The sequence below is a fragment of the Euprymna scolopes genome, chromosome 38 (genome assembly GCF_053919585.1).
Source record: "Euprymna scolopes isolate OS-2025 chromosome 38, ASM5391958v1, whole genome shotgun sequence".
NCBI lineage: Eukaryota > Metazoa > Mollusca > Cephalopoda > Sepiida > Sepiolidae > Euprymna > Euprymna scolopes.
Genome location: NC_136519.1, coordinates 56,553,987 through 56,569,337, shown reverse-complemented (window position 1 = coordinate 56,569,337; position 15,351 = coordinate 56,553,987). Strand labels below are relative to the sequence as shown.

Below are 15,351 nucleotides of genomic sequence, written 5' to 3'. Positions count from 1 at the left end.
ATATGATCTAATTTTCCTTAGAAGTCCATCGTGCCATACCCTGTCAAAAGCCTTAGATATATCAAGGGCTACCGCTCTACCCTCCCCTGTTTTGTCCAGTGAACGGTATATACGTTCAGTGATTACAGTTAAGATATCTGCTATTGAATGGGTTTGCCTGAATCCATATTTGTCGGTCAGGATTTTAGCAGCTGTTAGGTGTTGGACTAGAGCTTGATTAACTAAGGATTCAAATATTTTGGCGAAAAGCGGGAGGAGGCTAATGGGGCGATAATTTAGTGGGTTAGTTTTTTCACCAGAATTCTTGAAGGCTGGCACCACAGAAGCGGTTTTCCAGCAGTCGGGAAAGCAAGATTCATTAAGGCATTTATTGTAAAGTTTGGAGAGAACAGGAGCAACCTCAGCAGAGTATTTTTCTATTAGCACAGCCGGGATGAGATATGATCCACATGCTTTTGAGGTGTTTAGGTTTTTTATGATAACATGCACCTGAGAAGGGGTAATTTTCAAATCGTCAAGTGTGGCGTCTGTCCGCAAAGGAAAGTCGGGGAGGGAGTGGTGTGCCTGGTCCAGTGTGGAGTTGGAGGCTCCATAAACTCAGGGTGGAGATAATTTTCTAAGGATTCACCCATTGGCTTAGATTTGTGTACATCCAGTCTTCCGTCATGCATGTTATATAGCATTGTATCATCAGCAAATATACTCCTCTCGGATGCAATATTATCAGGGAAGTCATTTATGAATATCAGGAACAATAGTGGTCCAAGGATCGACCTCTGAGGCACTCCCGCATTAATGTTAAGCTGCGTGGATGTACATCAGTCAATGACAACCTGGATGGTTCATTGTTTAAGAAGGATCTAATTATATTTAGTATATGTCCAGTTATACCGTACGATTTAATTTTTATTAGCAGCCCTTCGAGCCAGACTTTTTCAAAGGCCTTGGATATATCAAGTCTGGGTCCGTGCGAACAGTTTTGTCTATTTGTCACGATCCGTTTGAAATAGATTTTTGATCGATAAAAGTGGAGACTTTATATTTGCATAATAAAAACTATCATCTCTCATTTTTTGTTCGTCGATTCCCTGGCCAATATGTTTTTGCCAGCCATTACATTATAAAACAATTTTTGTTAATGTCTATTTGTTCGTTTTCTGTTTTTCAGTGGGTCTGCCAAAGTTTGGTGATATCATTGCATTATTTCACGTCAACAAATTTTTTCTGGATGTTTGTGGAGGGCCTTTACCTACACGTAATTCTCGTCTGGACTTATTCGGCAGATAAATTACGACTCTGTCATTTTCTCTTGATTGGATGGGGTAAGTGTTTTTAACAGATTATTATAAACTAAAAACTAATATTTTTCAAAAGTGCTCAATGCGTGTGTGGAGCTTAAAATAAATAAAATTATATAAACATTGTAATGTGTCTACGCGGATCAATCTACATGTTTGCATTTCCGTGTCTCGTTAGGAATCTAAATGAATCTCGCAGTCATAAATAACTTTCGAATAAAAGTTTCCCAGAATGCCACCGAAAATTACAAAAGAAAAGAAAAAAGGAACACTCACATTTTTTTTTAGAATATCTGGTAGGCACTGTCGCCCTTCCCCGTTGTTTATAAATAGATATCTAAGCGATCCAGCCATACAGGGACCGATGCATTTTTAAAATGTTTATGATAATGAAAATCAAATAATTTGAATATAATACAGTGTATCCCAAAAGATACTGACAAGTTTTAACTTTGAATTCAACCGAAAGCCCTACTCTACGATGAATATCCGCTCCTCAGACTCATGATGACTCTGGTTGGGTAAATCTAGATGCTCTGAAATCTAATTTCGCTACTTCTGTTGTTCTTTCTTATAATTGATCAGTGTAGCATTTGGGGGGGGGCCACCCTATATTTACTCCAGTTCTATTTCGTAATTCACTAAAAACTTATTATTTTATTAACTTAAGATAATTTGTTCGGCTCGAGTCGATGGAAAATATTCTCTAAATTTTGATTTGAGGAACAGATTTTCAAACCATTTAATAGAACTTAAATTATTAACTCTATCAGTTAAATGAAGTAATCTGTATTTGCAATCAATCTTTTCTATCTAAATAGGTATTTCATAGATATACAAGTATACACGCATGTGTATATACATATTTATATACACACATGTGTATATAAATATGTATATACACGCATGTGTATATATATATATATTTATATACACGCATGTGTATATACATATTTATATACACGCATGTGTATATAAATATATATATTTATATACACGCATGTGTATATACATATTTATATACACGCATGTGTATATACATATTTATATACACGCATGTTTATATACATATTTACATACGCGCATGTGTATATACATATTTATATACACGCATGTGTATATAAATATTTATATACGCACACAAATTAATAAATGAGTAAAACAAATATTTTTTAAATAAATTAAAAGTCTGCACATATATAAATTCATGCATACGTGTAAACATAAACATACGCATACAAAGCTACATATACATACACATACATATGCACATGCACATATACATGTCCATGCAGGGAGACCCGAGGTTGCCTGGGATTGAATGATGATCAACGAAAATCGGTGAAATCGATCATTTTTCAATGAAATGGATTGATTGTCTGCTCTTGTTGGGTATCGCAGTGCACCTGGATAAAGCTTCACATGCCTTCCAACAGTGACTTATTTCACAATACATTATAGTCTATAATTCATTGTAGATAGCTTCTGTTGATTTTATAAAAATTATTTTATTATACAATGGCTTGAATTTAAGTTTAAAATGCAAACGTCAAATACCATGTTGAAGTTGTGCTCTGAACAGAAACATTCATTTCGAACGCGCATCTATCATATTAAAGACCCCACTGTTTATTTTATATTATTTATATGATTATAGGGCTTTCTGAAATTTACTTGTGATGTTAGATTGCATAAGGTATAAACTTTAGCCAAAATCGCCTGTTCCTTCTTTCATCGGATTTTTCGATTATCGATTATCAATATTTATCGAAAACATGCTGACACGAAACCTATCTAAGAACACTGCTAAATATATAAAGTACATTTGTGTAAAATTTCATATAAATCAGCCCAGTGGTTTCGAAGATTTATATGAAAATTCACACAAATGTACTTTATATATTTAAATTTATAAATCAGCCCAGTGGTTTCGAAGATACGGCATAATCACGTTGACACACCGGTTCCCGTCAGATCACCGAAGTTAAGCAACGTTGAGCCTGATCATTACTAAAATAGGTGGCCAATTTGGGAAGTCCAGGTGCTATATGTAGGAGGACGTCGACACCTCCCTGCAAAAAGTAGCAAAAACCTAACGCCGTCATCTCCCCTAACGGGGATATACATGCGACTGGGGACCGCTTATGAATTTCATACTCCTGAATAGGGTTGGTGCTGACTGCACACACACACAGTGGTTTCGAAGTCCATAGGTAACGAACTCGCACAGACACACTCACACATACACACATACAAAAACTCCCTTTTATATATATATATATATATATATATATATATATATATATATATATATATATATATATATATATATATATATATATACACTAGCGGCCAAAACTCTGGGACAGTTTTTTTTTTTTAATTCCTCCAGAGCATTCGGAGAGGGCGGTTACAAATAAACTTACACACATTTAACATATCTCTTATGTTGATACAATATTAATTACACGGTACTAGTGCACTTATTGATCCGTGCTGAAATAATAACGTTACTATTTAAAAAGCCATTCAATTTTTTTTTTAAATTAAAGTGACGAAAACCGTGGGACAAAGAAAATAAATTTAAAAATAATAACATTAAAATATCAAAATATCAAAATTGGTGGTCATACATTTAATATCTAGTGAACAAACCTTTATTTTCTATACAGCGCACCTTCTATTGCAACTTAACCGTTTTCTTCGTGCATTTTTTATTAAATCTTTCGCCAACAAACCTCCTTATAAATGTCTTCCCATCAGATCCATATACATTAAACTTACTTTCATCAGAAAAAAATACATTTTCCACTGATCATCTGTCCACAACACATGCTCTTGATCAAAACTTAATCTGAGTTTCTTGTTCTTCTTGTTTATCAACGGTTTCTTAGTTGGTGATCTCGCAAACAGACCAATTTCATTCAGGCGTCTTGATACTGTTTTACGAGACGCTTTGATGTCATGATAGGCATGTAGTTCACGAGAAATGCTGGCAGCTGTCTGAAACCTATCGTTCAGTGCTATCTTCTTGATCAATCGATCTTGTCTAGGAGAAGTTATTCAAAGTCTGCCATTTTTCTTCGATGATAGAATGTTCCCAGTATTCTTGAAATCCTTTATAACTCTCTCAACGGTACTTTTCGACAGCTTCAAGTCATCAGCTATCTTCCGTATTGAATGAAGTTTAATAATTGATTTTTTAACGGAGGCATCAATTTTAGGTGTCATAATGATGGTGCAACCGACTGCAATGACTACAAAGTGACGTAATCGACTTATTCGTCATTTTCGTACTTAAAAAACTGAACAAAACTGACTTCACAGTCCACAATAAATTATTGCTTTGCTTTGTCCCACGGTTTTGGCGACTTTAATTTAAGAAAAAATTGAAATGCTCATAACTGTTTTCTATTCTTTTATAAGGAAGTGTAATTTATACAGTGTATCAACATAAAAGATATGTTAAATCCTCCACCCCCGAATATTCTGGAGAACTTGAAAAAAAAACTGAACTGTCCAAGATTTTTGCCCGCTAGTATATACATATATATATATATACACTTGTGCCCGATATTATTCATACCCCCCTTGAAAATTGAGTTTATTAGGTGTAACTTTGTAAGAATTTATTGTTTACGTCCATATTGATACATATTCTTAATAAACCTCTTCTTATCATTTTCGTCGTTTTAAAATCTCGGGATACTTGTAATAAAAGAAATATACAGCTATTTATAAAATCTGCAATGTTCAAAAATAATCATACCCCCTTATTTTTTCAGTATTAATCGAGTTTCTGACTGTTTGTTTCCTGTTTGATTCTTATTTTGAATGCTTTTATACAACCTTTGATTAATTTCATTTCGTTTTTTGCATTTTTCAGAAATTAAAATGATATCAACTGAAAACCAATAAAAGAATAAAAATTATTAGAATGGGGAAGAAAAAAGAGCTTAGTAATGATCTTAGGACTAAAATTGTGAATTCACATAAGGATGGTTTAGGTTACAGGTCAATTTCCAAGAAATTTGAGGTCCCTACAGCAACAGTACAGAGCATCATCAAAAAATTCCAGAGCCACCACACAACAAACAACTTGATTGGTAGAGGAAGGAAAAGGAAACTGTCTGCTAGAGCCACCAGGAATATTGTAAGAAGTGTTAATGCAAATCCAAGCACCACTACTAAGGACATTTTAGAAAATCTGGAGTCTTCTGGCATAAAAATAGCAAGGCAAACATTGCAAAGGACTTTGCATGAAAATGGTCTGAAAGGAAGAAGACCAAGAAGGACTCCATTGCACACCGGAAAACACCTTGCAGCACGTCTAAAGTTTGCTAGGACCCATGTGAATTCTCCAGAGTCCGTTTTCTCAAGTATTTTGTGGACTGACGAAACAAAAATTGAATTGTTTGACCATATGGATGCTTCTTACGTTTGTAGGAAGAAAGGAGAAGCTTACAACCCAAAGAACACCATACCCACGGTGAAACATGGTGGTGGTAGCCTAATGTTTTGGGGATCCTTTTCGGCTAGTGGTCCAGGTAGTTTGGTCAAGATAGATGGAACCATGAAGAAGGAGCAATATTTGGAGATACTCCAGAAAAACATTAGACAGGATGCGGAGAAGCTCCATTTAGGACCAAACTGGGTCCTTCAACAGGATAATGATCCAAAACATACTGCCAAAATAGTCAAGAAATGGTTTGAGGATAATCAAATTAATGTTTTGGAATGGCCTAGCCAGAGTCCCGACCTGAACCCTATCGAAAACCTCTGGCACATATTGAAAACTGAGGTTAAAAAGCGGGAACCTAGAAATTTGAGGGATTTCGAGTACTACTGCATTGAAGAATGGTCAAAAATCAGTGTTGATGCTTGTAAAAACCTTGTTGATAAATATCCAAAACGGTTACAGGCAGTTATTAAGAATAAAGGGCATGCTATTGACTATTAGTAAGGGAGGTATGAATAATTTTGAACAAGTGCCATTATTGTTTTTCTTTGTATAATGTTTCAAACTTGCATAATTTATTTATTTGTTGAGTTTAAATTAAATGCTTATGCTTGATTTATTGTTTGAAATCCCTTTAATATTGTCTACCTTCTCGGTTTGAGCAATATTCTTATAGAAATCTCAAAGATCCGAGGGGTATGAATAATATCGGACACAAGTGTATATATATATATATATATATATATATATATATATATATATATATATATATATATGTGTGTGTGTATATATATATATATATATATATATATATATATATACACACACATGTTGACGTGAACACTAGAATATTTCCATTAAAAGTCAAATATGAACAGGGAAAATTATAGAAGAATTCATATATATATATATATATTCTTGTGTTGGAACAATAGTGACAATAGGAACAATCAAGTCGAGGTTTGGTTAAGGAACAAGTGTATTAACAATAATGTACAAAGATAGGAAAGCGTGTATATCTGCTTGGTACTGGGCTAGCAGTTGAAGTGCAGTCGCATCTCTCTCACCGGTGTTGGAGTTACTAGCGCTATTTATAGTGCTAATCAGTGTAAATTCCTCTTTTCAAGGAATGCCGGTATAACACACACACACATATATGTGTATATATATACAGGCGGCAAAAAGAAAGTCCGCACTTGTAATTTTCAAAAACTGCAAATTTAAGGTAAATTTAACTGTTTAAACAAAATATACCTCATTTGATTCGCCTTTTATTCTTCTATAATTTTCCCTGTTCATATTTGACTTTTAATGGAAATATTCTAGTGTTCACGTCAATGTAAAAAAATAACTTCAAATTGAGGAGGCAAAAAGAATGTCCACACAATAGAAAATTGTTATTTAAATGTAACTTTAGAACATTAATGCAACACAAATACAACAGGAACACAATTAACTAGTTAATATTTAGTAGCATAGCTCTTCTGCAATTTGACAGCCTGCAATCCTTTGGGAATTCCTTGAATGAGACTGCAGCAATACTTTTCTTTAATTTTTGTCCAAATTTGAAATTTTATCATTGCGTAGCTGTTGCGTGATGTAATACTATACTTTTTTTGATAGGATTGAGGTCTGGAGATTGTGCAGGCCAATCCAAGCACGGAATATCATGCTCTTTAAGGAACCTTTTGACAGTCCCATCTGTCTGAATTGGAGTATTATCCTGCATGAAGATGGGATTATCATCCAAATTCCGACCAAAGTAGGGTAGAAAATGCTCAATTAACATATTAATGTACTTGCAAGCGAACTATAGGCCCTGGACCATTGTTACTACTAATGCCTCACACCAAAACTGAATCTCCATCACTTTGCAGTGTTGAAACTGAGCACCTAGGATTAAATTCTTCGTCTTTCCTCCGACGAACGTACTGCCTACCATCACTGCCTAGCCCATTGAACTTGCTTTTTCGCTAAAAGCACTTTTGACCAATATGAAGAGTCATGATCTTCATTGCATCTGACGAAGTCCAGATGGCGCTTTCTGTTCTTTACAGAATCATTGGTTTTCGTCTTGCAGCAGATCCTCGCAAATTAAATTCCTTTAGCCGTTTCAAATCTGTTTCTTAGGCTACGAATCTTGATAGCATTGTATTCCCTGTTAGAAGTTACTCTAGTTCGAACAGATTTAGGGGCATCACAAACACTGCCGGTGTTTTGGTGCTTTTGCACAGTCTTTTGTGCCGTTTTCTCATCACATTTCAATCTGGGGCCGATTTCTCGATTGGATAAACCAGAAAGGTGGAGATTAATGAGCTCCTGGCGATCACTAAGAGAAATTCATGGTATATGGACTAAATGTTACGTTGTATAACTTGGAAGAACAACAAGTACAATTAGAGATGCTTTGTTGCCTGTTGGTGGATATTTTAAATTGATTTAGGGGCAATAATTTAAGCTGGTTTTAAGCGAATTTGTTGCCGCGGACTTTCTTTTTGCCTCATCAATTTGAAGTTATTTTTTAAATTGATGTGAACACTAGAATATTTCAATTACATTCAAATATGAACAGGTAAAATTATAGAGAAAGAAAAGCCGAATCAAACGAGGTATAGGTTGTTTAAACAGTTACATTAAATTTAGCATAAATTTGCATTTTTTGAAAAAAATTACAAGTGCGGACTTTCTTTTTGTCGGCACTGTATATACTTCGCTTAGTCGGATTGAACTGGTTTAATCCCAAGCCTACACTACATCTCGAGCTATGACGGCGACTCATATCGATTCTGAGCATGGTTGTGGCAGTTTCTGTTGACCTGAGAGCTCAGCGAAATCCTCCTCAGCTGCCCATATACATCTGCTACTTAGGCAAAGAGGTAAAGAGGATTACGTCACGAATTAACATTTCCTTTGTGCGATGAATTGCATGCCCGAATCATTGAAGACATCGCTACCACAGAAAGCAGGCTAAGATGGTAGTTCGGACACTGTAAAAGTCGCTCCAGACAAGGCAGGGAGTTTCTCGATGTAAAGAGTTAATAATAACAATGGTAATTGCATTTAAGCTTCTGGTTCTTGTATGATGGAAACCGTCGAAATATCTTGAACGCTTATCCAGTTTCTTAACAAATTAAAAAACTATAACAAACGCGTTTAGCCAATAAGAAGCAAAGAAGATAATTTTAGATAAATGGGAAAAATTAAGCTTTAAATGTTAATCAGTCTTAATAATGGAGCACACGACAGTGAATTTAATCAGCCTTGATAAAATATTATCGGTGCCAGAGCAAATCCTAACATATTGGCAAGAAAGCAATTAATACCATTGGAATTGAGATACAAGTGGTAGCAAGTTTAGTGTAAAAAAAAACGAGCTTGAAGGTGCACAAACCCAAAACCTAACCGGACCCGACAGAAACAAAATGCGGATGGAGCTAAATATGAGAAGAGTGACAAGATCACAATAAAAATGACGAATGATCGAAAGACATAAAAGAACAGTCACAGCAAATCGAAGATAGTGAATGAAATCAGCAAGGAAACCCTCAAGATGACCCTCCAAAAAATTGCAAACTGGAGAGCACCAGGTAACGACGGAATACAAACATATAGGTTCAAAAAATTCACGACACTACATAAAAGGCTAATTCAGAACCTGAAAAGATGCATCCACGGAGCACACGTGCGAGAATTGATAACTAAATGACCAAAAGTAAAACCACACTGGTGCAACTACAAGCCAATAATATGTTTCCATAAAATGTGGAACATATTGACAGTGCAACTGAAGGAAAAAATTTCTCATTCGCTTCATAATCGCGAACTACTCCTCGAGAAACAGAAAGAATGTCAAAAAGGAAAAAGAGAAACGCGACTTATTGTACATAGACCAAAAGATCCTGAAGAAGGTAAAAAGTAGAAAGCAGTACATAGCCATGACATTGATCGACTACAAGAAAGCGTACGACATGAATAATAGAATGCTTGAAAATGCACATCATACCAGGAAATTTTATCAATTTGATTGGAAATGCAACGAGAATATGAAAACTTGAATTGACAACTGATCGACAATACATAACTGAGATTAAAATACAAAGATATATCTTACAAGGGTATTCCCTATCGCCACTAGTATTTATCATAGCCATGATGCCCTTTAATAGTATGCTAAGAAAATGTCAAGCTGGATAGAAGTTCACTAATGCAGATGAAAGAATGAACCATCTAATGTATATGGATGACCTGGAACTGTTTGCAAAAACCAAGAAGGAACTAGAGAAGCTTATAAACACAACCAGAAATTTCGGCCAGAATATCCGAATGAAATTTTGTATGGAGAAAATGCGCACTGCTAATCATGAGAAGAGGAAAACTCGAAGCAAGGTAAGATACTACCCAACCAAACAGAGATTAGAGCATTAGGCAAACAAGATAACTGCAAATATTTAGGAGTTCTGGAATCAGATACCATCAAAGCGACAGAAATGAAAGAGAAAATTGGAAATTAATTTCTTGGAAGAACAAGAAAATTCCCAGAAACTAAAATATATAGTAGAAACCTAATAAAAGATATAAACAAATGAGCAGTGTCACTAATAAGATACTCTGGATCAAAGAAGAACTGCGGCATCTCGGCCAGAATATCAGGAAACTCATGACTATGCACAATGCACTACACCCAAAGGACGATACTGATCGATTCTATGTGAAAAGAAAAGACGGAGGAAGAGGGTTAGGATTAGTATGGAAGACTGTGTAAATGGCACAAAAAAGAATTAGAAAAATACATAAAACAGAAAGATTAATTACCGCAGCATGAGACACTGAAAAAATGATCCTAACAAAAAAAGGGATAAGATAAGAAAAATAGGAAGAGAAACACAGATAATTCATAAAGATGACAAAAGATGAGACTGACAAGAACACTTGAAAATGGTTACAAAAGGAAACTCAAATACAGAAACTCAATCCTATTAACAGCTGCTCAAGATAACGCGATTAGAATCAAATCACATCAAAACAAGGATCAACAAGACACAAAAAAACACTAAATGCATATGCTGTGGATAAAGAGACAAAACAATAACCCACATAATAAGCGTATGCACAATTTCTGTGTACTACCTTCATCCATTTGATTGGGGAAAGCATTACACAGAAATTTATGCAAGCAATTGCATCTTGAACACAGAGAAAAATAGTACAAGTATAAACCGGCAGCACTACTTAAAAATGGAATTTACAGAATTCTATGGGACATGGATATACAAAGAGATAAACCAATCTAAAGAAGAAAACTGGACGTCATAATAGTTAACAACAAGGAAAAGTCCTGATAGTTTCGCCGTTTTAGAAGACAACAAAGTGAATATCAAGGAGACAGAGAAGAGGAGAAAATGCACGGAACTTGCCAAAGAGGTTAAATGAATATGGAAAATGAACAAAGTCAAGATAACACTAATAATATTAGAAGCACTAGGAACAATACCAAAACCTTTGAAAAGAGAATGGGGTGGATTGGAATGATAGAAATGGCTGAGAAAGTACAACGGATAGCAATAATGAAAACAGGTGAAATATTAAGGAAAATTTTTGAATGTGGAAACTAACACAGGCGCAAACCGCTATAGGAGTAAAACACAAAGAAACACCACATGGAATCGTGAAAACTGAAACCTTTATAACTGATAATCTTGCCCCTCTTCCCCCCCCAAGAAAATAAATAAAAACTAAAAATAAAAACTTTAAAACAAAAAAAATAAGTTTTAAAATACTGTGTCGGCATAAACTGACACCACACCAAATAACCGAGAAGGTTCAAGAGAATGAAAAGATCGAGGGGAGAAAACACTAACCATAACTTCCACTAGATGAATGTAAAGAGGACTGGGACATTGGAGGGGCTTCTTACCGTTCGAATTCCACTGAAGTCCAATGATCATTGCCAACGAGAAATCAATGATAAACGGCAATTGCAATAACGCAAATTTGAAAATGTTATCGAAAGAGGTGGTTAGTACTGGAAGTCTGAGGAGACTTGTTGTCACTTAGATTCCAGGAACAATACAGGTTGATTTCAAAGACAATTTTGATAATGATTTGTGTGAAAGCTCTTAGTGAATAACAATAATAGCAACAACAACAACAACAATAACAACAACAACAGCAATAAGAAGAATACAAATCAAACCTGAAAGAAACCCCACTACCAGCGTTCAATCACCTGGATCGAAAGAGGCTATCCAAAAAATGTCCTTCATTAACGCAATAGAGAAGATGTTACAAAGTAGACTGACAAAATAATCTTAACCTTAGACAGTCATTTAAGTATAAACAAATTTTTAATAGCAATTCATTTATCTGAATCGTTTTTTTAATGGAAAAAGAGTTTTCCAACCAAAAATTCTTAATTTCTGATAATTAAGTAACTGACATTGTTGTTGTTTTTTGTTTGTTTGTTTGTTTGTTTGTTTTGTTTCTTTTTAATTTCATTTTAAAAGTAAGTCATCTCTCATCAGGGCCGGAAGGCCACTTGATGATAAGAGTTAAGGAATGTGATGGGTAGTGGTGGGAATTTGATTATTTAAAGAAACGACTCAACAAGAACTTGTTTACGTTGGACTTGAAAACAAACATATTGTACTCATTTGGAAAGCAGCTCTGTGGTATAATATTCTAGAGATGAGCAGTTCTAGGAAAAAACTTTGTTCATGAAATTTGGCAGGGGTGAAATTGTTGACATTGGCTGTAGCTAGGCAGTGTTTGTTGTGAATTTTTTTAATGCAAATGTATCTTGTTAATGATAGAACGATATGTTGGCTATCAAATATGAGATATTATCACGATCCACCGATTGTAAGTTACGCGGTTCGTCGGTTAAACGAAATGCGAAGTCAAATATTTGAATCGCCTAAAATTTTACAGGTTGACACTGAATAGAATAGTAAAAGAAAATCTCCCCGCAATGGAAAAACATTCATATTATTTTTTAACTTCTGCTATTGATTTGTATATGCATGTAGTAGTAGTAGTAGTTGTAGTAGTTGTAGTAGTAGTAGTAACTAGACTAAAACGGGCAAAAATTTCATTGAATTTTGGCATTAAATACTAATCCTTATTCATTCCTATTACTCCCTAAGTGTACATCAAATGAATAATACTAATTCGCTGCACCTTACCATAACAAACGTCCATGCAAAATTTTAAGCAAATCGGTTCAGTAGTTTCAGAGAAAAAAACCTTGAGAGTGAATGTGATATTGTGGTGAGTAATCCCTATTAAACCATAACTGTGCATCAAATGATACCATAATATTTAGTTTACTGTACCTTATTATAACAAACGTCTATAAAAACAATTCAGCCAGTAATTTCTGAGAAAAGGCTGAGCGTACAGAGAGACTGACTAAAAGAATAATAATAATAACTAGCGAGACCTGTGGAAATTCCACAGGGGACTGATTCATATGTTGGCATTCTGTAGATGTTCAGTGTAAATGGAGACGCTCTGATATAATTGTAGCTTTTTTGTTAAAACTGAAAAAGTATTTATCTAAGCTAGCACGAACGCCCGGCAAAGCCCGGTCGTAAAGTACGCTTAAATATTATATTTTAATTCTTGCAGATTTCGTATATATTATTATAGAGTTAATGTTCTATCGATTTTTATATGTTATAAAGTTGCGTTTTCAAAAATAAAAAATATATTTATATGACTTGGCTGCATTAGCTTGAATCAAAACCGAAATAAAAAGTTATGAAAAAAAAAAAAAAATAAAAAATATATATATATAACTTGAGTTCCTTCAGCCATAATAGAAACACCAACCAAAACTTATGAAGAATTTTTGATAAAATTATTTATAAAAAATAGATGATTTAAGTGCCATCAGCTATAGTCGAAATCGAAACCAAAACTTATGAAGAATTCTTGGTAAAATTATTTATGACAAAAAAAAGAACATAACAATTAAACGACCTGGATGTAAGCGTGACACACAAAAGAACACTCACGCTATCGTATTAATATAGAGACGACGACGACGACGACGACGACGACGACGATGATGATGATGATGATGATTGTTTTCACTATCAGTTAATTACACGTTAAAATAATCAAGAAAAACTTATATAGTTTGGGTGTAGCTTTTTTTAATGACGTCAGCAGACCCGGTGGGGGCATCGTTTTCATTGAATAAAATATATTCTAAAGTGTCCAACTTTTTAAAAAAACTTTTTCATTAGCTTTGGTTCGCGCCTTTCATTACATTTATCTCACGTCTGTTGTCATACGTTACAAATAAATCATCACCCTGAATGTTTATAAAACATTATTATATATATATATATATAAATGAGAATTTGTTAGAGTCATTTGCGGGCGCCGCTCCTGTGGGTGGAACTGCCGACTATCAACGTGATGGTTTTAAGTTCAATTATTGGCTAGGGAAAGGAAGTTCAATTATTGGCTAGGGAAAGGTGTTAGCCTAACAGCACTGATGAGTTTTGATATAAAGAGTAAAAGAATTTAAATTAAAATTTACAATTAAATTTATTATTTTATAGAATACTCCAAAAGCAATTTTCAAATTCCTTATTTCGCGGAGTTTTAAAGAATGCCACTCTTATTTTTCTTATCATAGGACAGTGAGAAATTAGCAAATTATAATTGTAGCAAAAGCTAGAATTTGCTGGTTGATGCATTAGATGAAGCAACAATTTATGATATTTTGTCATAAATTGTAAAAAAAAAAAAAACACTTAAAAATATATATACATGAAACAGTTGGAAAAAAGACAGACAAACCGGGAATAACATTTTAGTGTGGGTTGTGAATTCCTCATTAGTAATCCGTAAGGCGACAGAGAGTTTTTCAATATAAGTACCCACATAGGTATAGAACTTTGTTTAATAAAAAAATACCATCAAGATAGCTTACTCTAATTTAACCCAGACTATTATAGCATATAATAACAAATTAAAGACACACAGACAATTCCTTCCCCCTTAACTAAGAAAACTAAATTTAACTGCAAAAAAAAACAATGAATGAATGAATAACTGTATTCAAATGTGGTTTATTAATGTACTGTAACTGAGCTACTATCTAGATCCCTCCAAACCAGCGCTATTAATATTTCACAATTACAAAGCTCCCGTAATTCAAATAATAACGAAAATGATCACTTCTGCCTTCCAATAAGCTTACCAAATAAGAACAATACCAATATAAATAGCAACATTCCTTCGTCAGCCTATTCCCATGACAGTAACACTGACAACCAATTCCACAACAATATTTCGAACAATTCAACCTGCCCTCGCCCTAAACATAACTTTGGAACAATTAATACCACTAATAGTAGCCGCACTGCGCCCAAAAACATACACGTATATCGGTTCCACTTCCACTTTAATAAAGCTGAGAATATCCAACCATACATCATCTTTTAATAACAATAACCCAGACATCAAGTTTAACTACTTTTAAAAAATTTTACCTCTAATCAAGTGGGATATCATATGTAAATCCAAATCATATACCCCCCGGCTCAAAATTTTATAGCCTCTGCTTATCTGAGGCAGTTG

At 34.3% G+C, this 15,351-nt stretch overlaps 1 protein-coding gene and 1 pseudogene across 1 annotated transcript in view; both read left to right on the top strand.

Moving 5' to 3' along the window:
- The window catches only part of LOC145263160 (corticotropin-releasing factor receptor 2-like), an 878,460-nt gene that overhangs the window by 737,073 nt on the left and 126,036 nt on the right, over positions 1 to 15,351 (top strand). Inside the window, exon 6 of the mRNA XM_080120166.1 lies at positions 1,169 to 1,322. Within this exon, the coding sequence (XP_079976292.1) occupies positions 1,169 to 1,322 (154 nt within the window). The remainder of the gene's footprint in view (positions 1 to 1,168; positions 1,323 to 15,351) is intronic.
- LOC145263334 (5S ribosomal RNA) lies at positions 3,233 to 3,351 on the top strand (annotated as a pseudogene).